This window comes from Rhinolophus sinicus, chromosome X (genome assembly GCF_036562045.2).
Source record: "Rhinolophus sinicus isolate RSC01 chromosome X, ASM3656204v1, whole genome shotgun sequence".
In the NCBI taxonomy this organism is placed as follows: Eukaryota; Metazoa; Chordata; class Mammalia; order Chiroptera; family Rhinolophidae; genus Rhinolophus; species Rhinolophus sinicus.
Window position 1 is genome coordinate 70,729,525 of NC_133768.1, and position 23,380 is coordinate 70,752,904.

The window sequence follows — 23,380 nt, forward strand, 5'->3', positions numbered from 1 at the left end:
ACGGAATACCCCAATTGTGTGAGAAGCTGGAACAGTGCAGGGAAAACAACACTACAGCATGAGAGAAAATAAAAGGCTTCAGTCAGAGAGAAAATAAAGCATTCTACCAACACCTGCTGGAGAGCAAGAGAAAGAACTCTTCCTATGAACCTGTTGCACAACCCACTCCTGTAGATGCCTAGGAAGAGAAAAAATAATTCATTATTGGCCATGAATAACGGAGGTAAAAAGGCACCTCAGAAAGAAAATGAAAGGTCTCCAGAAAGTAAACTTTAACTTATGGAAATATGTGAGTTAAGTGACACAGAATTCAAGATTGAAGTTCTGAAAGAACTCAATGAGACATAAGAAAACACACACAGGCAGTTTACTGAACTCAGAAACACAATCACAGTAAAAAATGAACGTTTTACCAAAGAGATTGAAATTTTTAAAAAGAAGCAAAGAAAATTGCTAGAGAATAAGAACTCAATAAAAGAAATGAACAATGGAATATACGGCTTAGGTAATAGAGCTGACAAGATGGAAGAAAGAATCAGTGACATTGAAGACAGAAATTTGGAAATGACACAGATGGAAGAAGAGAGAGACTTGAGAGTTTAAAGAAATCAAATAACTGTACAAGAACTTTCTGACTCCATCAGAAAGAGCAATAAAAGAACAATGGGCATTCCAGAAGGAGAAGAAAGGGAGAAGGGAACAGAGATTATATTCAAACAAATAGTTGATGAGAATTTTCCCAAACTTGTGGAAAGAACTGGATCCTTGAATCCAGGAAGCAAATAGAAAACCTAATTACCTCAACCCCAACAGGCCTTCTCGAAGGCACATTGTATTGCAGCTGTCAAAAATTAATGACAAAGAAAGGATCCTAAAGGGAGGCAGGGAAAAGAAGACAGTAACCTACAAAGGAAAGCACAATAAATTTTTGTCAGATTTTTCAGCAGAAATTCTACAAGCCAGGAGGGAGCGGACTCAAATATTCTAACTATCAAAAGAGAGCACTAATGAGCGAAGAATAATATGTCCAGTAAAGATACCCTTTAGATATGAAGGAGGAATAAAGCCCTTTCCAGACATAGAGAAGCTGAGGGAGTTTTCTTTCTTTTTTTAAAAATTTATTAGGGTGACAATTGTTAGTAAAATTACGTAGATTTCAGGTGTACAATTCTGTATTACATCATCTATAAATCACATTGAGTGTTCACCACCCAGAGTCAGTTCTCCTTTCTTCACCATGTATTTGATCCCCCTTACCCTTATCTCCCATCCCCTGCCCCCTTACCCTTTGGTAACCACTAAACTATTGTCTGTGTCTATGAGTTTTTCTTTCTCATTTGTTTGTCTTGTTCTTTGTTGTTTTTGGTTTATATACCACATATCAGTGAAATCACATGGTTCTCTGCTTTTTCTGTCTGACTTATTTCACTTAGCATCATACTCTGAAGATCCATCCATGTTGTCACAAATGTTCCTATATCATCTTTTCTTACCGCCGAATAGTATTCCATTGTGTATATATACCACAACTCCTTTATTCATTCATCTATCAAAGGACATTTTGGTTGTGAGCTGCAATGAACATTAGAGCACACGTGTCTTTATGTATAAATGTTTTCAGATTATTTTTGGTAGATACCCAGGAGAGGGATTGCTGGGTCCTATAGTAATTCTATTTGTAATTTTTTGAGGAACCTCCACACTGCCTTGCATAGCGGCTGCCCCAGTCTGCATTCCCACCAACAGTGTATGAGGGATCCTTTTTCTCCACAGCCTCTCCAACACTTGTTACTATTTGTCTTGTTGGTGATAGCCATTCTGACTGGGGTGAGGTGATATCTCATTGTGGTTTTGATTTGCATTTCTCTGATGATTAGTGATGTTGAGCATTCTTTCATATGTCTATTTGCCATTTGTATGACCTCTTTGGAGAAATGTCTCTTCAGGTCGTCTGCCCATTTTTCAATTTTGTTGTTTGTTTTTTTGTTGTTGAGTTTCATGAGTTCCTTGTATATTCTGGATACTAGCCCCTTATCGGAGGCACTGTTTGCAAAAATCTTCTCCCATTCAGTTGGTTGCCTCTTTATTTTGTCGATGGTTTCTTTTGCTGTGCAGAAGCTTTTAAGTTTCATATAGTCCCATTCGTTTATTTTAGCTTTTACTTCCATTGCCTTTGGAGTCAAATTCATAAAATGCTCTTTGAACCCAAGGTCCATAAGTTTAGTACCTATGTTTTCTTCTATGCAGTTTATTGTGTCAGGTCTTATACTTAAGTCTTTGATCCATTTTGAATTAATTTTGGTACATGGTGACAGATACCATTCCAGTTTCATTCTTTTACACGTGGCTATCCAATTCTCCCAGCACCATTTATTGAAGAGGCTGTCATTCCTACATTTTATGCTTTTCGCTACTTTATCAAAAATTATCTGTCTATATTAAAGTGGTTTTATTTCTGGGTTCTCAATTCTATTCCATTGGTCTGTTTGTCTGTTTTTCTACCAATACCACGCTGTTTTGATGATTGTAGCCCTGTAGTACAAGCTAAAGTCAGGGAGTGTGATACCTCCAGTATTGTTCTTTTGTCTTAAGATTGCTTTGGCTATTTGGGTTGTTTTGTGGTTCCAAACAAATCTGATGATTTTTTGTTCTAATTCTTTTAAAAATGCCATTGGGATTTTGATGGGGATTGCATTAAATCTGTATATTGCTTGGGGTAATATGGCCATTTTAACTATGTTTATTCTTCCACTCCATGAGCACGGAAAGTCTTTCCATTTCTTTGTGTCTTCTTCAATTTCTTTTAAAAATGTCTTATAGATTTAAGCATATAGGTCTTTCACATTCTTGGTTAAGTTTTTCCTAGATATTTAATTCTTTTTGCTTGAATTGCAAAAGGAATTGCTTTTTGTATTTCTTTTTCTAAGATTTCATCGTTAGTATATAGGAATGTAATGGACTTTTGTACATTGAATTTGTAGCCGGCAACTTTACTGTATTCGTTGATTTTTTCTAATAGCTTTTTGGTGGAGTCTTTAGGGTTTTCTATATATAGCATCTTGTCATCTGCAAAGAGTGACAATTCAACTTCTTCATTCCCAATTTGGATGCCATTTATTTGTTTCTCTTGCCTAATTGCTCTGGCAAGGACTTCCAACACTATGTTGAAAAGCAGAGGTGATGGGGGACAGCGCTGTCATGTTCCTGAACGTAGAGCAAAGGGCTTCAGTATTGCACCATTAATAATGACGTTATTTGAGGGTTTGTCATATATGGCCTTCATTATATTAAGGTATTTTCCTTCTATACCTATTTTATTAAGTGTTTTAATCATAAATGGATGTTGCATCTTGTCAAATGCTTTATCTGCATCAATTGATATAATCATATGATATTTGTCCTTTATTTTGTTTATGTGATGTATCACAATGATGGATTTGTGGATGTTGAACCATCCTTGTGCCCCGGGGATGAACCCCACTTGGTAGTGATGAATAATCTTTTTAATGCATTGTTGTATTTGATTTTCTAGAATTTTGTTTAAGATTTTTGCATCTGTATTCATCAGAGATATTGGTCTGTGGTTTTCTTTTTTTAAAAAAAATTTTTTTAAAAATTTATTGGGGTGACAATTGTTAGTAAAATTACGTAGATTTCAGGTGTACAATTCTGCATTACATAATCTATAAATCCCATTGTGGGTTCACCACCCAGAGTCAGTTCTCCTTCCATCACCATATATTTGATCCCCCTTACCCTCATCTCCCACCCCCCAACCCCCTTACCTTCTGGTAACCACTAAACTATTGTCTGTGTCTATGAGTTTCTGTTTCTCATTTGGTTGTCTTGTTCTTTTGTTGTTCTTGGCTTATATACCACATATCAGTGAAATCACATGGTTCTCTGCTTTTTCTGTCTGACTTATTTCGCTCAGCAGTACACTCTCAAGATCCATCCATGTTGTCACAAATGTTCCTATATCATCTTTTCTTAATGCTGAATGTCCTTCGATAGATGAATGGATAAAGAAGTTGTGGTATATATACACAATGGAATACTATGTGGTTTTCTTTTTTTGTGTTGTCCTACCAGGTTTTGGTATCAGGGTAATGTTGGTTTCATAAAATGGGTTAGGGAGTACTGTCTCTTCTTCAGTATTTTGGAGGAGTTTGAGCAGATTGCTATTACATCTTCTTTGAAGGTTTTGTAGAATTCACTAGTGATGCACTTTGGTTCTGGACTTTTGCTTTTGGAAAGGTTTTTGATGACTGATTCAATTTCGTTACTGGAGATTGGTCTGTTTAGATTTTCCAGTTCTTCATGGTTCAGCCTTGGAAGGCTATACGTTGCTAAGAACTTGTCCATTTCTTCTAGGTTATTGAATTTGGTGGCATATAGTCCTTCATAGTATTCTTGGATGATCCTTTGTATTTCTGTGGTTTCCGTGATAACGTCCCCTTCTTCATTTCTGATTTTTATAATTAGTGTCTTCTCTCTTTTTATGTTAGTGTGTCTAGCCAAGGGTTTTCAATTTTTTTAATCTTTTCAAAGAACCAGTTCTTTGTCATATTAATTTTTTCTATTGTCTTTTTGTTCTCTATTTCATTTAGTTCTGCTCTAATTTTTGTTATTTCCTTCCTTCTGCTGACCTTGGGTTTCACTTGTTCTTTTTTTTCTAGTTCTTTAAGGTGTAACATGAGGTTATTTGGGATTTTTCTAGTTTCTTGAGAATGGCCCGTAATGACATAAATTTGCCTTTTAAAACAGCTTTCGCTGCATCCCAAAATTTTTGGTAGGATATATTTTCATTCTTATTTGTTTCTATGTATCTTTTGATCTCTCCTCTAACTTCTTCTTTGAGCCAGTCGTTCTTGACAAGTATGTTGTTTAATCTCCATGTATTTGTGTTTTTTCCTGCTTTCTTTTTGGAGTTGATATCCAATTTCAAAGCCTTGTGATCAGAGAATATGCTTGGTATGATTTCAATCTTCTTAAATTTGTGAAACTGATTTTATGTCCCAATATATGGTCTATCCTTGAGAATGTTCCGTGTACACTACACAAGAATGTATTGTCTGACGTTTTAGGATGAAGTGCTCTATAAATGTCAATTATGTCCATTTTGTCTAATGTGTCATTTATGGCTGCTATTTTGTTATTTATTTTCTGTTTGAATTATCTATCCATAGCTGTCAATATGTATTTAAGTCCCTAGTATAATTGTGTTTTGGTCAATTTCTCCCTTTAGTTCTGTTAATAGTTGCTTAGTATATTTCGGTACTCCCTGATTGGGGCATAAATATTGATGACTGTTATGTCTTCTTGTTGTACAGTCCCCTTCACCATTATGAAATGTCCATCTTTGTCTCTTGTTATTTTTTCACCTGAAGTCTGTTTCATCTGATATCATTATGGCTACACCTGATTTTCTCTGGGTACCATTTGCTTGGAGTGTCAATTTCCACCCTTTCACTTTGAGTCTATGCTTGTCCTTGTAGCTGAGATGTGTCTCTTGGAGACAGCATATGGTTGGGTTTAGTTTTTTGATCCAATCTGCTACTCTGTGCCTTTTTATTGGTGAGTTCAGTCCATTTACATTTAGGGTGATTATTGATATGTGAGGATTTCCTGTCATTCTATCTTTAGTTTTCTGGTAAGGCTGTGTCTCCATTGTTTCTTTGCCTTTTTGTTGTTGTCTATTATTTCTGTGTGGTGGTATTCTATGATGTTTCTCTCTGTTTCTTCTTTTATTACAGTATATATTTCAGTTCTGGATTTTTTTTTTTGAGTGGTTACCCTTAAGTTTATGTAAAAGAAAGTTTGATATTTAGAGTATTCCATTTTCTTCAGCACGCTTACTTTCTCCATTCCCATATTCCTGTTCAGGCCTTTACTCTCCCCTTTTTAAGTTTTGGTTGCCACAAATTGTTTCTGTTGATGGTGGTCAAATAACCTCCTGCAGTATTTCTTGTAGTGCAGTTCGTGTATTAGAAAATTTCCTCAGCTTCTGTATGTCTGGAAAGGTCTTTATTCCTCCTTCATATCTAAAGGATATCTTTGCTGGATATATTATTCTTGGCTCATAATTTCTCTCTTTCAATAGTTTGAATATTTGGTTACACTCCCTCCTGGCTTGTAGAGTTTCTGCTGAAAAATCTGATGATAATCTAATGGGCTTTGCTTTGTAGGTTACCGTCTTCTTTTCCCTGGCTGCCTTGAGGATTCTTTCTTTGTCATTGATTTTAGACAGCTTCAATACAATGTGCCTTGGAGAAGGCCTGTTGGGATTGAGGTAATTAGGTGTTATATTTGCTTCTTGGATTCGAGGATCCAGTTCTGTCCGCAAGTTTGGGAAGTTCTCATCAACAATTTGTTTGAATATATTCTCTGTTCTCTTCTCTCTTTCTTCTCCTTCTGGTATGCCCATTATTCTTATATTGCTCTTTCTGATGGAGTCAGAAAGTTCTTGTAGAGTTCTTTCATTTCTTTTAAGTCTCAAGTCTCTTTCTTCTTCCATCTGTGTAATTTCCAGGTTTCTATCTTCGATGTCACTGATTCTTTCCTCCATCTGGTCAACTCTACTACCTAAGCTGGTTATTTCATTCTTAATTTCTTCTATTGAGTTCTTAATCTCCAGAAATTCTATTTGGTTGTTTTTTAAAATTTCAATCTCTTTCGTAAAATGCTCATGTTGTTCTTTGATTGTGTTTCTGAGTTCATTACACTGCCTTTCTGTGTTGTCTTGCATCTCTTCAGTTTTTTCAGAACTGCAATCTTGAATTCTCTGTCATTTAAGTCACATATTTCCATATCTTTAAGTTCCTTTTCTGGAGACTTTTCATTTCCTTTCTGAGCTGCCTTGTTGCCTTGGTTATTCATGGCAATTACTGATTTATTATTTCTCCTCCTAGACTTCTAGAGGAGTGGCTTCTGCAACAGGTTGATAGGAATAGGTCTTTCTTTTGTTTTCCAGTATTTGTTGGTAGAATGTTTTATTTTCTCTCTTACTGCAGCCTGTTATTTCTCTCTCATATGGTAGTGCTATGTTTTCTGTGCACTATTCCAGGTTCTCACACAATGGGGAGATTCCCTGGGAGACGGGCTTCTCCTCTGTTAATAGTTTGCATGGGTCACAGGGCGCAGTGTCCCTGTTGGTAAGCGGAGAGCTTTTGAAGTTCCAAAGCTCTTCTTGCACCAGATTGAGTGCCGTTGTTTCAGCAGTTCTGTTTACTCCTGCAGGGATCCGCACATATGGGTGGGGCCAGCGTCGGCGTGAATTGTGAGTGGTGGCCCAGATCAATGGTGGCGACCACCTCCACAGCCGTTCTTGCTTCCACAGCTCCCTCCCCTTTGCTGGAACTAGTTTGGCTGCGAATCTGTGTCTGCGGTCCACAGTTTTGAGAACAGCAAATATTCTTTTATTTTGATCTGACACTGCTACTGTTCCGCTTCTAGCACCGGGCAGGTGGGGTCGGGTCGAGCTCTGGTAGGGTAGTGAGGGGGCGGCGAGTCTCGTTGCCTAGGGCTTCCATTCTCTGCTCGGCATTGAGGGCTTAAACCACTGTTTTCAGCCTTTTTCCCTCAGTCTTTTCTCTGAGGTCTCTGCCGTGAGCATTTGGTTCAGCCATGTTATATGCTGTCCCCTCAGCGCTGTGGGCCATAAACAGAGACCTAGCAGTCCGAGTTCTTCCCTCTCCCACAGCTGCGGTAGTTCCGGGAGGCAGCGAGCTTGGAGCACTGAGCTAGGTCTGCGGTCTTTGTCCTGCGCCCGTGTGGCTCCCTCTCCACACTTCTCCCTTCCCTCCTCCCCCACTCGCGCGATTCTCCCACCTTCAGGTGAATTTAGTAGTGGGCCTCTTTGTCTTGCCTGTCTGCTGTGCAGGGAGTCCTTTGTGGAGTTTTTGTTGTTCGATTAGTTGTAAATTCCAGGGGAGATTTACGGAGGCTCACCTCCTGCTGCCATTTTGATGACCTCCGACTTTTTTTCTTTTTGCTGCTCTGATTGGGCGTTTTTTGCTATCTTATTATCTACATTTTATGTTTGATCATCTGCTTCATCTAATCTACTATTGATTCCCTGTAACGTATTCTTAATTTCTGTTATTATATTCATTATTTCTGACTGGTTCTTTTTCATGTTTTCTATCTCCATTTTTATGGTTCCTATCTCTTTGTTGAATTTCTTCCTGAGATCATGGATCATCCTTATAACCAATATTTGGAACTCTGCATCAGATAGATTTCTTTTCTCCATTTTGTTTAGTTCTTTTTCGGGAGCTTTTTTTTCTGTTCTTTTACTTGGGACATTTTTCTTTTTCTCCCCATTTTGGCTGCTTCTTTGTGTTTGTTTCTATGTATTAGGTAAAGGTGCTGTGTCTTCTGGTCTTAGTAGAGCGGCCTTATGTAGTAGGTGTGGTGTGGGGCTCATTGGTGCAGTCTTCCTGATCACTTGAGCCACGTACTCCAGGTGTGTCCCTTGTGTGGATTGTGTTTGTCCTCCTCTTTTAGTTGAGCCTTGGTTACTATTTGCACACCAGTGGGAGGGATTGACCCTCGGGTTCATTGGTTGTGAGGACTGGCTGTGAGTACAGTGGAAAAGTTGTTGTGTAAGGGTTGACCCTACCAAGTAGGATCTGCCTCAGCAGGTTTCTGGCGCGTTTCTAGTCTGTGTCTTGGGTGTGTCATCCTTGGCATTTTCTGGGTGAAGTTCCAGCTTGTTTAGAACCTGGCCACTGGGGATGCCAGCCCCAGAAACACCTTGGAGGAGATCCACTGCAGGTCAAGTTCAGCTGCAGCCCATTCCCCTCCCAGGGCCACCTAGCAGGAGCCACAAAGAAATCCACAGATGGCTGCTGCCTGTAGCATGCTTGAGAGTACCCTGAGAGGACACACCATGAACCAAGACCAGCAGTTCTAGTGCTGGACTTAGAGCTGCTCAGCCAGAGGTACAGGACATGCTCAAGCAAGATGCTGCTTATCTGGTTTCCAGGAACCTTTGAGACGCCCTATAAAAGTCTGCAGCATGAGCTAAGGCAGGCAGTCTATAAGAAAAGGGCACTGGAAGCAGCTTCGGTGTGACTGAAAGTTTTGTGGGGCATGGTCTTGAATCAGAAGGGCATGGCAAAGGAAAGACTATTCCCAGCTTGATGTAGACTCAGATATGGCCGACACCTGCATCTGCTCACTGGGAAGGGGGAGGACTCAACAAGGAAACAATGGCTTTCACCAGCTCCTCCATCCAGGAGAAAGCTGCCTCTCCAGTCCCCATCCCAAGCCAGACAACTCAGTTCCCCTACATATGTCCCTGCTACCTTTCCCGCTGCTGCCCCAGCACTGAAGCTCAGAGCCAGTGATTCCATCAGTGGGTAAGTCCATGCATGATCCCTTTAAGAGGAGAGACTGGGACGCCAGCCACCCTCCATCTCACTCAGTCACAATCTCTACTGGTTTGCACAACCAGAAATTATGGGGACTTCTCTCCCCAGCACTGGAACCCTTGGCTGGGGTGGAACTGGGACCTCTTGTTCCTCTAGGGGGTCCTCCAAAGTGGAGATATCCCTCCTGGTTTTTAATGTTCATATTTTAGTGAGATATCCCTCCTGTTTTTAATGAACAGGGTGTGCGACCAGCCTGTTCTGCATCTCTGCACCTCATACCAGTCTCAAGTTGGTTTCTGTACATCCTATTTTATGGGACTTCTGTGCAGCTAAATTTCAGGCAATTTTTAGTGTTGGTTTTTCTATCGTTTAGTTCTAATTTTGATGTGGTTGTGAAAGGAGGTAAGCACAGCATTAATGTACTCCATCATTTTGACTGGAATCTCTTGATTGTAGATGCTGATAAGTCTTATGAATGAAATAAACAAGGAGGTGAACTAGAGAATGACAGTGTGAGACTTAAAGATTGCGTGATTAGGAAAGGCCTTTTTGTGGGACTAAAACCTATGGGGTCAAGGAACTAAATGCATGAAGAATGGGTAGGAGTATCCCAGGAGGAATTCAAAATGCAAATGCCATAAGGAGGAAATGTGTCTGGCATGGAATAAATAAAATGTCCATACTGGCTGGAACATAGCCAACAAGGAGGAAAGTGTTGTGAAATAAGATCAAAGAGGCAACTGGGGCCCCACCTGTAGGCCATTGAAGGTCTAATAGAAGGAGTTCAGATTTTGCTCTAAATCCAGTGGGAAGACATTGAAAGGTTTTAAGCAGGGAACTTTTTCATAATTCAGCTGTGAATGTTCACATTTTTTTTCCATCTGCGTAAAAATAAAGCCAGAAGTTACCAGGATGTCCTTGTTTCTGTTACGTGTCTTTGAGATATGTGAAATTATAGCTACTGTTTTGTTGAGGCCAAGGTCTGCGATTCAAACTTTATATACTTTTTTTTTCTTAATTTTCAGCTGCCAAGGAAAGTGAACAATGAAGCTACCGTTTCTTTTGATCCTTTTGGTCTGCTCTATAGTCAGCACAAATTTGAAGATGGTGTCAAAGAGAAATTCTGGTAAGTTGCTGGCAGCTTTTCATTATTTGGTCAAAGAAGTGTGCTTTTGTGAGCATCCAGATAACATCTGTGCCTTTAAATATGACTATCTTTAAACAGAAGCACTTGTATTCCAGCTATATTGGAAAGTAGCCAAAATTAAAATGAGATTTTAGCTTACCACTGAGAAAATGTTGGGAAACCAGTGGAATTTTGTTCAACTTCAATGTCAGTATACTCTCAGTGAACAATTAAATGTTAAGAGCCTACTTAGTGTTGGTTAAATTTGCTAGTGAATATACACCTGGGAGCAAACATTTGTAAATGAGAAGACAGGAAACCTTTAAAAATATATATCCTTTGCCTCCTAATTGAGTGTTCAGCATTACAGTTTTAATAAAAGCTTTTGATAAATATCAGTGAGCTTTAGTTGCTCACATCTTCACATTTGTACTGAATCCCAAACAGGCAGAGGTTTAAAACCTCCGAGTTCAGAAATATTAGCTAATTGCCTGAAGAGGAATTTCTTGAGAAGAAATATCTATTCCTAGAACATGGTGGTCTGGCAGGCAGCCATGATTTTACTAAGAGATTAGCTGTAGCCAGGAGATATTCCAATCAAAGCTTGATCATTGTTTAATAACACTTGGATATATGTGTCTTTCAGTTTTGATTATACATTCTAACTATAATTACAAACCATCCATGAGATTTTAAGAATTGATTTTCTGTCTGTAATCATTCCAGTAAGACATTGAGGAATGTATTATTACATGGAAACAAAATACTACGATAAGGCTTTCTGCTAGGTTATAATTCAGTCATTTCCTAGAATTAAATGTGTGCTCTTTACTTTCTCATTATGTATAAAACCAAGGCAATAAAGTGCATGCCTATTTTTCAAAGCAATAAATGTTGGCTGGAGCTTGGAGTTTGTTTAATGTTTGTTTTTTGGAGTGAGAATACTTGCTAATTGAAATACGTAATGAATAGTATTATTCTTCAGTCAATAGTATATTAATAAGTCTTTCACAAAAGTGGGTCACAGGTTATAAAATAGAACAACGTTGCTGAAGTTGAAAGGATTCTGGAATGGTAAAGGTAGGGCAATATATTGGCTTTTTCTCCCCTTAAATACTTATGTATGTATTTAACACATTTTTTATATTGTGAGTCTCTTTCAAATATTGTGTATTTGTGTGTAACATTTTACCTACAATATCTCCAATTTGGCATATTTTACACGCCTGCCTTTCCTTGTCTTAGTTTTGAAGTCACATTTTCACTTTCAATCTCTGTTCAGATAGATTATTGCTTAAATAAAATCTTAGGAATATTATTACTAGCAAATGTAATCTGTTGGACCACATACCATTTATCTCACTTGGTTGTATCATAAAGGCTGTAACAGAATTGGAAAGGGGAAAAAAAAAGAATTGACAGTTTAAAAAGCTATCTATATTATGGTAGCTTAGTTCAGGTAAAATCCAAACTAAAAAAATGAAAACAAGTTGCTATCTATGTACTCTGTCTTGTTTTATTGGTTTGCTTATTGTTTATGAGGAGAAAGGATGTTGAAAAAAGTACATACATAAAAGAAATTAAAACATCAATTTTTTAATGCTTTGTCCCTTTATTCTTTAGTTACCCCAAGTGTGAGATTGTTTGTGGCTTACTAGGGGTTCTTAGCTTTGTCTACTTAGTGCAGCCAACTGGGGTCATATTTGCAGTGAGCTTTATTGAAGAAACATTACCCAAAAAGATATTCACCTGAGAGTGAATGTGCTTGAATGGTTTTGATCTCCCCTCCCGCTTCTGTGTATCCTCAGCTACCTACTGGGACAATAGCAACTGTAATATTCAAAGAAAACTTTTCCTACAGGTCTGGGATGTGGAGATGATTTAAATACAGCTGGTGTTTTTTCTTATGCTTTCTTGCTTGTATTTATGGTGTATATGGAGTAGGCAGGGAAGACTAATAGCTTGATGTTGTTTTGTGCATGTCTGTGTATGTGGTATTTGTTTTTTATTTCAAAATACAGAAACACAAACCAAGCATGGGATGAATAAAAGACATCCTAAGTTGCAGATAGCTGATGAAAATGGGGATACTTCGGAGCTGTTCTTTTAATTCTTTGCTTTTATTTAGCTACTCTCATCATAACCCCCCTCCCAGATGCTACACTCCTGTTAATATTATTATGTCATGTAAAAAGTAGTATTGCTTGCCCTCTTATCATGATAGTCTTATTTTAGTTGGCCTTATGTTTTGAAACACATTAAAAATCACATTGGCAGATCTGTAGTACAAAATTTTGTTTTATGCAATCTGTGAGGTCCTTTGGCCTTTACCATTTAAAGAGATCCAGATTCAAGCATGAATAGTGATTCTTCTCGGAATCACCAGTGGAATTCAGAACTTTTACTTTTCTCCCTCTTTCCCTTATCCCAAGTCAAAAAGTGAAGAATGTGCCCTTTACTCATTAACATTTATAACTGTTTAGTGACAGATGTGAAGCCAATTATAATGATTTCTGTGCAGATCATTATAGACAAGGATCCCTTTTACTAAGATCCCTACAACTACTGATGCCAAGGGCCTCTCTTATGCACGGGATAGAGGACCAAGGGATGGAGGATTCTTCTTCTGTACTTGTCAGTGAAAGAAAAGAATAAAATACTCATTAAAAAAAATCTACAAATCCATGGAGAAAATAGATTAGTGGTTGCCAGAAGATGGGGACAGGAGGGAATTGGGACTGCCTGCTGATAGGTACAGAATCTCTTTTGGGGGTTGATGGAAATGTTCTGGAATAAGTTAATAGTGATGATTACATAGCATAATGAGTATATTAAAAACCACTGAATTGTATATTTTAAAATGGTAAATTTTATATTATGTGAATTATACCGTGTTTCCCTGAAAATAAGACCTAACTGGAAAATAAGCTGTAGCATGATTTTTCAGGATGCTTGTAATATAAAATAAACCCTAATGCAACTTTTGGAGCAAAAATTAATATAAGACCTGGTCTTATTTTCGGGGAAATACAGTAGGGCTTATTTTATATTACGAGCATCCTGAAAAATCATGCTAGGTCTTATTTTCAGAGAAACACGGTATCTCAATAAAACATTTTTTTTAAATTAAAGTTTATTGGGGTGACAATTGTTAGTAAAGTTACTTAGATTTCAGATGTACAATTCTATAATACATTATCTATATATCATATTGTGTGTTCACCATCCAGAGTCAGTATAAAACATTTTTTAAAAGGAAAAGAAGATATAGTATGGGCACATATTGAAACAAACCTCTTGGTTTCCAGTAGTATACATTGTTTTTAGAAGCTGAAGCACAAGTTATGTTTCTAGGTAATACCCATTCACACTGGGCAAGCCTGACTATCAACCCTGGCTAGAGAAACAGCAAATATGACTTTGAGATTTCATTTAGGACCTGGTTGCATTAGAACACACCAAAATGCACAGCATCTAATTTTAATGACTGTAGCTGATTGCCGAAGTGTGGGCTCGTCATCTTCCTCACAGAATACTCATGAGGTCTTTCAGCACTGGCATTCTCTAAATATAGGACTAAATAGATAAGGTCATTAGACAGTCTATTCTATGAAAAATAGGTTCACTTTACTTAAAGGTGTCATTCTTTATAATAGGGAATTCGCTAATATCTTGACAAAGGCTAATGGCAGAAACTCCCAGTAGAGGACACATGTATCTAAAACTAATTTTTATAGGATGGGTGGGAGAAAGAATTCTCCTTCAAGATGAGATCACCCAAGGGCTTGCACTTACCTGTTTCTCTTTACCTTAAAAATTATGTCCCCAGAGTATACATGGATGTTATTTTAAGGGGCATTAAGCTGTCACCTTTGCTTTTCTGTGACTTTTGCTGCTGCTGCTGCTGCTGCTGCTGCTGCTGCTGCTGCTGCTGCTGCTGCAGCTGCAGCTGCTGCTGCTGGAAAATGTGAGCTCTGTTACACAGTTGTTGGCATTTAGATTCTGGATCTCCATATCAGAAGAGAAAAGAATAGGGTAACCAGTTTGATGAGAGGGTATGTTTAATTCTGAACCCAAATTGGGTCATCTTCCAGCCAGTACATCTGGAGGATGACCATAACTTTTAGGCATGGCCGGAGGAATGAGTCGCGGGAGACCAAAATTGGTCTATTAGAATTTATTTGGCATGTTTGAGCTGCAGGGGTTCAGGCTAGAAAAGACCATAACCTCTCTGAGCAAAAAGGGGTATTGAGTTTTACAGGAGGGGGTAAATGAGGTTGGTCTCCCTTCAATGCTTCAGGGAGCTTTTGTTGCATTGTCTCTAGCAACCAAGGGTTTCGGGGCATGGCCAAGCCTTCCGGCTCCATACCCTGGCCCCCAGGCCTCCATCCTGACACCCAGGCCCATCCAGGCTAGCTGATCACAAGCCCCTAGGAGACAAAGAAAAAGCAAGACAGGATAAGATGGTTTCTACGTTCCAGGCGGGTTCTCTAGGCCTAAGGAAAACACAAGCTGGCCGGTAGAAGGTACAAAGTAAGACAGGATGGCTTTTAAGATAAGAAGGCTCCTGTTCCTGGCCTAAGTATGGCCTAACAATAACAAAGCAACTTCTCAGTGATGTGGTGTTTGAAGGAAAATTTCAGAATTACCAAAATATCTTAATCAGCTAGAAAAATGTAGTCTTTACTGGTAAGTAGGCTTTGAATGCCTGCTGGCGCATAGTGGGTACTTATAAATACATTTTGGATTGACTTGAACAGAACCATTCAATTCCATATAATGAGAGAATGACTTTACATGAGGCTTTTACTTGTAAGTTTATAGACTTATGGAATTTTCTGATTGTTGTTGAGAGGATAGCAGTTTATTCTTACTAGAAATTCTTTGGTTTTAGAATTTCCAGTCTGATGACTAAGGAAGACCATAAAGACAGAAATGGAGGTTATGTGAATCTATTATACATTTCTGGCAGAAGCTAGAAAGAGTCTCTCAAACAATTTACAAATATAAACAAAATAAGTTTTTTTGTGTGAGATTGATTGTTATGTAAGTAAAAATAAAACAAAATACCATGTTTTCACTTCTTAAAAAATGAAGCAAAACATTTTATTTTAAAACGGTGATTAGAAATAATGCTGTTCTGAGGATATTCCTTTGTACCTTTAGCTATGGAGTACAAGAGTACTAGATTAGAAATAAGAAGGTCAAGGTGCTATTGAAATCTCATCTCCTAAATTTATTTTAATGAGCTAAGATCAAGGAGAAAAATACCACCCCATGATCTCTTTTTTAATTGAAAGGGATAATCTCAGACTTGATACTTGTACGTATATCTCTTTAATTAGTGTGACTTCCGTGGAGGAAGCTGAATCATGGAAGGAAGGGAAAGTGGTACTGAAAGGACTGGCTTGGTCATTGGAAGTGGTATTAAACTTCTATGGGTATAGAAATTTGGTATAGGACAAAGATTACAACAAGTAAGGAGTAGTCAGAGATGTCAGAGATAAGTGAGAAAGAACTTCGGCAAGAATGGAGCTAAATGCAACTCAAATTTATTGAAGAAGTTGAAGGGCAAATCATTTTCGGATTCTGTCATTGAATTTTATGTGGCCAAAGGCATAGCCAGTCATAAAATGCTGTTGAACTCTTATTGTATTTGCAGCTTTCCACTAGTCCTATGGTGGGGAAAGTGTGGAGGATAAATAAATAAAAATTCCCTTGTTCAGTAACACTTAATTTCATTGGGATAAATGGCAAAGCAAATTATGCTAACCAGATGGAACACCATATAGCTATTAAAAGGACCAGCATTTAGACCACATCCATACACAGAAATGTGAATATAAATAATATTAAGCAACCCCCCCCCCAGAATGCAATTATATTAAAATATGCATTTACACTAATCAAAATTGAAAAAGATTTTGGAAATTATGTTTAGCATTTATAGTTAAATGATTTTTTTCCTACAAAGTTGCTTAAATGTATGATCCAGAATAAGAGATCCACTTAACTGGAAGGAAATTTTCTTACTGGGGATGCTTCACACATTAATCTCTTGCAGCATAACACAAGAGAATTTGATTCAATATTAAACTTGCCCAGCATAGGCCTTCAAAGCTAGGGGAGTCAGAAAAGGGCAGGATCAATATTGGGCATTCCATAGAAGATGAGGGCCTTGAGGCAAGCCTTGAGAGCAGGTAGGGCCAGAGTGAAAAGGAATGAGAGAGCAGGACATTCAAGGTAAGGAAGCAGCACACTGTAAGTGATGCAGAAGGTAGCAGGTATGACATGTGTGTCTAGGGAGAGGTGTAAGTTTGCAAGTGGGAAGCAGTTGAAGTTGGCTAAACAAGCCAAGCCAACCTAAAAGACAGAGGCTCCTGAGTCCTGGTTAGAGTAGTATAGATAGATAAATAGCAGATTTAATTTTTCAGTAGAATAATGATGAATAAGGACTGCTGCTGTAACCTACAGGGTTGAGTGCAAAACCAGAACTTGGGACTTTTACTATGGGGTAGGTAGATAGGAATTAGTTTCTTTTTATGTTTTCTCAACTTTTTATTTTGAAACATTTCAAACTTATAGAAAAGTTACAAGAATACTAAAATGGCCACTTACATACTCTTCACTTATATTCACCAATTGTTAACATTTTGTTATGTTTGTTTTCCCTCTCCCTCTCTTGCTGTCACTCTTTTGCACCATTAAGTATGGTGTTAGCTATGGGTTTTTATAGGTGTTCTTTAAGAGACTGAGGAACTTCCCTTCTTTTCCTAGTTTGCTGAGATTTTTAAATTATAAATTGGTACTGAATTTTATCACATGCTTCTTCTGCATCTTTTGAGATGATCATATGACTTTTCTCCTTTATTGTGTCAATTAAATAGATATTCAAATATTGAGCCACTCCTGCTACCGTGTTTCCCCGAAAATAAGACCTAGCCGGACAATCAGCTCTAATGTGTCTTTTGGAACAAAAATTAATATAAGACCCAGTCTTATTTTGCTGTAATATAAGACCTGGTCTTATAATATAATATAATATAATATAATATAATATAATATAATATAATATAATATAATACCTGGTCTTATTTTACTATAATGTAAGACCAGGTCTTAATATACTATAAGACTGGGTCTTATATAATATAATGTAAGACCTGGTCTTATATTAATTTTTGCTCCAAAAGATGCATTAGACCTGATTGTCCGGCTAGGTCTTATTTTTGGGGAAACAGGATATAAGAGATAAACCCTATTTAGTCATGATGTATTAGTCATCTTATTTATTGCTAAATTTATTTTAATTTTTGATTGTTGAGGATTTTTGCATCTATATTCATGAGTGCTATCGTCTGTTTTTTGGTAATATTTTTATTGGATTTTGGTGTCAGGATTATGTTGGCCTCTTAAAATGATTTAGGAAGTGTTCTTGCTTCATCTATTTTCTGAATTGGCATTATTTCTTCCTCAAAAGATTGATAGTATTGATCACTGATATTATCTGGATTAGAAATAGTCTTTGTGGATTTTGTTGTTGTTGTTGTTAATGATTTGTTTGATTTCTTCAATAGGTACAGTGTTACTCAGATTTTTCTCTTTTTAAGTCAGTTTGGGTTTTTATAAGGGATTTATCCATTTCATGTTAAGTTTTAAAATTTATTGATATGGAGTCATTCATAATACTGAGTAAATAGCCTTCAAATGTCTGTAACATTTGGAATGTTATCTGCTCTTTCATTCTCGATATTGATTATTTTTTTCTTGATTAGTCTTGCTTGGTAATAGTTTATCAAGTTCATTAATCTTTTCAAATAAGCAGGTTTGGATTTTGTTAATTTTCTTCGTTGTTTGTTTATTTAATTGCTCCATCTCCATTCTTTCTTTTTATATACTTTGGGTTTAATTTACTCTTCTTTTCTAGTTTCTTAAGATGGAAACTTAGATCATGGATCTTAAACTTTTCTTCTTTTCTAATAATGGCATTTTAAAGCCATAAATTTCCCTCTAAGTATTGCCTTAGCTGTGAACCAGAAATTTTGATCAGTTATGTTTTCATTATTATGTGGTTCAAAACATTTTCTAATTTCCCTTGTGATTTCTTCTTTGAACCAGTTATTTAAAAATGTGTTATTTAATTTCCACACATTTAAGGATTTGTAGATATCTTATTTTATTTCTAATTTAATTCCTTTGTATGTATGTCAGAGAATATGCTGTCTAATATTTCAGTCCTTTGAAATGTATTGGATTTTATTTTATGTCCCAGCATATGGCCTCAATTGATGAATAGTCCATATGCATTTGTGTATTGTGCTATGTAGTATTCTATAAATATCAATCAGGTCCATGCCAAGTGATTTCTTTTATTGACTACTGGAATTTGTTGATAATACATTGTAGAGATACCAAATTCTGTTGGGTTCCTCTAAAGGTATTGGTGCTTGTTCTAATAGCAGTACAATTACTGATCTTGAACTTATGGCTTAGTTTTATACTTTGTTAGAATAGATCCTTGGAAAGCCCAACATATGTCCTAATCACCTATAACTTGGAGGGACTCAACCCCTAATCTTTTCTCCCCTGTAGATATATTGTCAGAGCTTGGTTTGTGGCTTTGTTAGGGAGGGCCTAGAGTAGGCCATATTCTATGGGGTAGTTCTTTCTCCTTTTGATGATAAGCCTTTGGCAGATGAGCCCTGTGCATGTTCAGCTCAATCTTCAGCCAGAAACTCGTAGAGAACATCCATACAGATTTCATGGGCTCCTCTCAGTGAAGCTCTCTCTTTTTACTGAAGGTTCCAGCCATTTTAGCTGCCCTGATCTCTGTAGCTCAGCTCAGCAGGACAGCTGGGCTCTGTTAGTACTCCGATTCACTGCGCCATAATTGGTGATTTGTCTCCAGGTGGAGAGCTGGGTTGATTATGGGGCTCACTGCATGAGTTTTCCTTTTCTCTGAGATCACAGTCTTGCACTGCCTGAAAACAGTTATTTCATATATTTTTTTCCACTTTTACCATTGCTTTCTGTGAGAGAGATAGTCTAGTTCCAGGTTTTTCAACATTTCCTGAAGTGGAAGTTTTCCTGTTACCTTTTGATACCCCATGATCCTTTGTGCACTTTCTTGCTTTCTGTCATAAAGATGTACCAGGATTACCTTCATTGTTTCTCTGCCCCAGCACTAAAATTAGCCACTTTTCCTGATTCCTTTCCGTGGAAAATGGTATTTAGAAACCATTTTATAAAAATTGCGATTTAATCTGATACTTCCAATTCAAATCCAACATGACAGGGTTCTTCTTCACCTTTACCCAGTCCATATTTTTATCTCATTTTCCCACAGTGGGAACCCTCATTCCCATCAATGTCAATATATTTAATTCATACAAAATAGTTTCATTACTATGACACCAAAACTACTACTACTAACAACAAAGGTCCTAAATAAAGCACGAGAGATTTTACAGTTCTTTTTGTCCTTATAATTCATCCTACTAAATCTGTATAGTCAGAGTGTTATGTTCAAAAGTTACTTGAATTAATTAATGCTCTCTGTGGTTATGTTATTAATTCAATATATAGCTAGGTTAATTGGTGCCTGTACTCAATTTGCATTTTTATCCTTTTTGATTAATTTTGTTGAAGACATAAAACATATTATTGAAAATTCAAAATTTTAGAAAAAGCAATAAATCAAAGAAATTTCATTTCCATACCTATTTCTTTCACCTGGTCTCATACATCCACTATTTATAATCACTTTTTTTAGGTTCTGGTATTTTCTTCCTTTCTTTTCCTGCAAATGAATGTATGTATTTTATTTCTCCTTGTTTCAGAATTAAAATGTAGCGAAATATATCTATTTGCTTTTTTGCTCCTTGTTTTTTTTTTCACTTGCTGTATTATGGAAATCAAGTAGTGGGGATTGTTTTAATATTTTTTCTTATTACAATATAGTGTATTATGCTTAATGAGTTCAAACAATATCAGAATAGAAACGTCTCTTATTATTTCATTCCCAGAGATAACTTATCACTACATTTCATATAGGTCCTTCCAGATAATTTCTTTGGATATATATGTATATAGATGATGTATAAAGCCTAAATCATGTATTTTTAAATCTTAGAATCATACTGCATATACTATTCTCCAACTTGATTTGTCACTTAATATGATATTAATACCTAAAGTCTCTTATCCTTGGCAATACTTGTCTAACTCAAACTTTTAAATACTGTGTAGATTTCAATTGTGTGGATTTAATATAAGTTTAAAACTACACTATTTATGGAGGTTAGGTTTTTACCATTACAAAGCAATGCTGCAAGGAGCATCCTGTTGCATAAATCTTAGTGTACTAGAAGATCAAATGTGTTTGTAGGGTAGGTCCCTAGACATGGAAATATAGGATAATATATTTATTTAAATTTTTGAAAGATGCTGACAAATTGCCCATTAATGTCATGATACCAAACCTATATTTCCACCAGCAGAATATCAGAGTCCTCTTTCTCCACAGCCTCTCCAACATTTGTTACTATTTGTCTTGTTGATGATAGCCATTCTGACTGGGGTGAGGTGATATCTCATTGTGGTTTTGATTTGCATTTCTCTGATGATTAGTGATGTTGAGCATTTTTCATATGTCTATTTGCCATTTGTATGTCCTCTTTGGAGAAATGTCTCTTCAAGTCCTCTGCCCATTTTTCAATTGGGTTGTTTGTTTTTTGTTGTTGAGTTGCATGAGTTCCTTGTATATTCTGGATACTAGCCCTTATCGGAGGCACTGTTTGCAAAAATCTTCTCCCATTCAGTTGGTGGCCTCTTTATTTTGTCAATGGTTTCTTTTGCTGTGCAGAAGCTTTTAAGTTTCATATAGTCCCATTCGTTTATTTTAGCTTTTACTTCCATTGCCTTTGGAGTCAAGTTCATAAAATGCTCTTTGAACCCAAGGTCCATAAGTTTAGTACCTATGTTTTCTTCTATGCAGTTTATTGTGTCAGGTCTTATGCTTAAGTCTTTGATCCATTTTGAATTAACTTTGGTACATGGTGACAAATAGCAGTCCAGTTTCATTCTTTTGCACGTGGCTATCCAATTCTCCCAGCTCCATTTATTGAAGAGGCTGTCTTTGCTCCATTGTATGTTTTTAGCTTCTTTGTCAAAAATTATCTGTCCATATTTATGTGGTTTTATTTCTGGATTCTCAATTCTATTCCATTGGTCTATGTGTCTGTTTTTCTGCCAATACCATGCTGTTTTGATTATTGTAGCCCTGTAGTACAAGCCAAAGTCAGGAAGTGTGATACCTCCATTATTGTTCTTTTTCCTTAAGATTGCTTTGGCTATTCGGGGTCTTTTGTGGTTCCAAACAAATCTGATGATTTTTGTTCTATTTCTTTAAAATATGCCATTGGGATTTTGATGGGGATTGCATTGAATCTGTATATTGCTTTGGGTAATATGGCCATTTTAACTATGTTGATTCTTCCAATCCATGAGCACGGAATGTCTTTCCATTTCTTTGTGTCTTCTTCAATTTCTTTCAAAAATGTCTTATAGTTTTCAGCATATAGGTCTTTCACATCCTTGGTTAAGTTTATTCCTAGGTATTTTATTCTTTTTGCTGCAATTGCAAAAGGAATTGTTTTTGTATTTCTTTTCTGAGATTTCATTGTTAGTATATAGGAAGGCAATGGACTTTTGTGCGTTGATTTTGTAGCCAGCAACTTTACTGTATTCGTTGATTGTTTCTAATAGCTTTTTGGTGGAGTCTTTAGGGTTTTCTATATATAGCATCATGTCATCTGCAAAGAGTGATAATTTAACTTCTTCATTCCCAATTTGATGCCTTTTATTTCTTTCTCTTGCCTGATTGCTCTGGCAAGGACTTCCAACACTATGTTGAAAAGCAGAGGTGATAGGGGACATCCCTGTCGTGTTCCTGAACGTAGAGCAAAGGGCTTCAGTTTTTCTCCATTAATTATGAGATTAGCAGAGGGCTTGTCATATATGGCCTTTATTATGTTAAGGTATTTTCCTTCTATACCCATTTTATTAAGTGTTTTAATCATAAATGGATGTTGTATCTTGTCAAATGCTTTTTCTGCATCAATTGATATAATCATATGATTTTTGTCCTTTATTTTGTTTATGTGATGTATCACATTGATGGATTTGCGATGTTGAACCATCCTTGTGCCCCAGGGATGTACCCCACTTGGTCGTGATAAATAATCTTTTTAATGCATTGTTGTATTCGATTTGCTAGAATTTTATTTAGGATTTTTGCATCGGTATTCATCAGAGATATTGGTCTGTAGTTTTATTTTTTGTGTGCTGTCCTTACCAGGTTTTGGTATCATGGTAATGTTGGCCTCATAAAATGAGTTAGGGAGTACTGTCTCTTCTTCAATTTTTTGGAAGAGTTTGAGCAGGATTGGTATTAGATCCTCTTTGAAGGTTTGGTAGAATTCACTAGTGAAGCCATCTGGTCCCGGACTTTTGCTTTTGGGAAGGTTTTGGATGACTGATTCAATTTCGTTACTGGTGATCGGTCTGTTTAGATTTTCCAGTTCTTCATGGTTCAGCCTTGTAAGGCTATATGTTTCTAAGAACTTGTCCATTTCTTCTAGGTTGTTGAATTTGGTGGCATATAGTCCTTCATAGTATTCTTGGATGATCCTTTGTATTTCTGTGGTGTCCGTGATAACTTCCCTTTTTCGCTTCTGATTTTGTTAATCAGTGTCTTGTCTCTTTTTATCTTAGTAACTCTGGCCAAGGGTTTGTCATTTTTGTTAATCTTTTCAAAGAACCAACTCTTTGTCACATTAATTTTTTCTATTGTCTTTTGTTCTCTATTTCATTTAGT

The 23,380-nt window shown here is 36.8% G+C and overlaps 1 protein-coding gene across 1 annotated transcript in view; it reads left to right on the top strand.

Annotated features, from left to right (window-relative positions):
* Positions 1-23,380, top strand: part of IL1RAPL2 (interleukin 1 receptor accessory protein like 2) — a 1,389,708-nt gene that overhangs the window by 86,283 nt on the left and 1,280,045 nt on the right. Inside the window, exon 2 of the mRNA XM_074323975.1 lies at positions 10,403-10,503. Coding sequence (XP_074180076.1) covers positions 10,422-10,503 — 82 coding nt within the window. The 5' untranslated portion in view covers positions 10,403-10,421. The remainder of the gene's footprint in view (positions 1-10,402; positions 10,504-23,380) is intronic.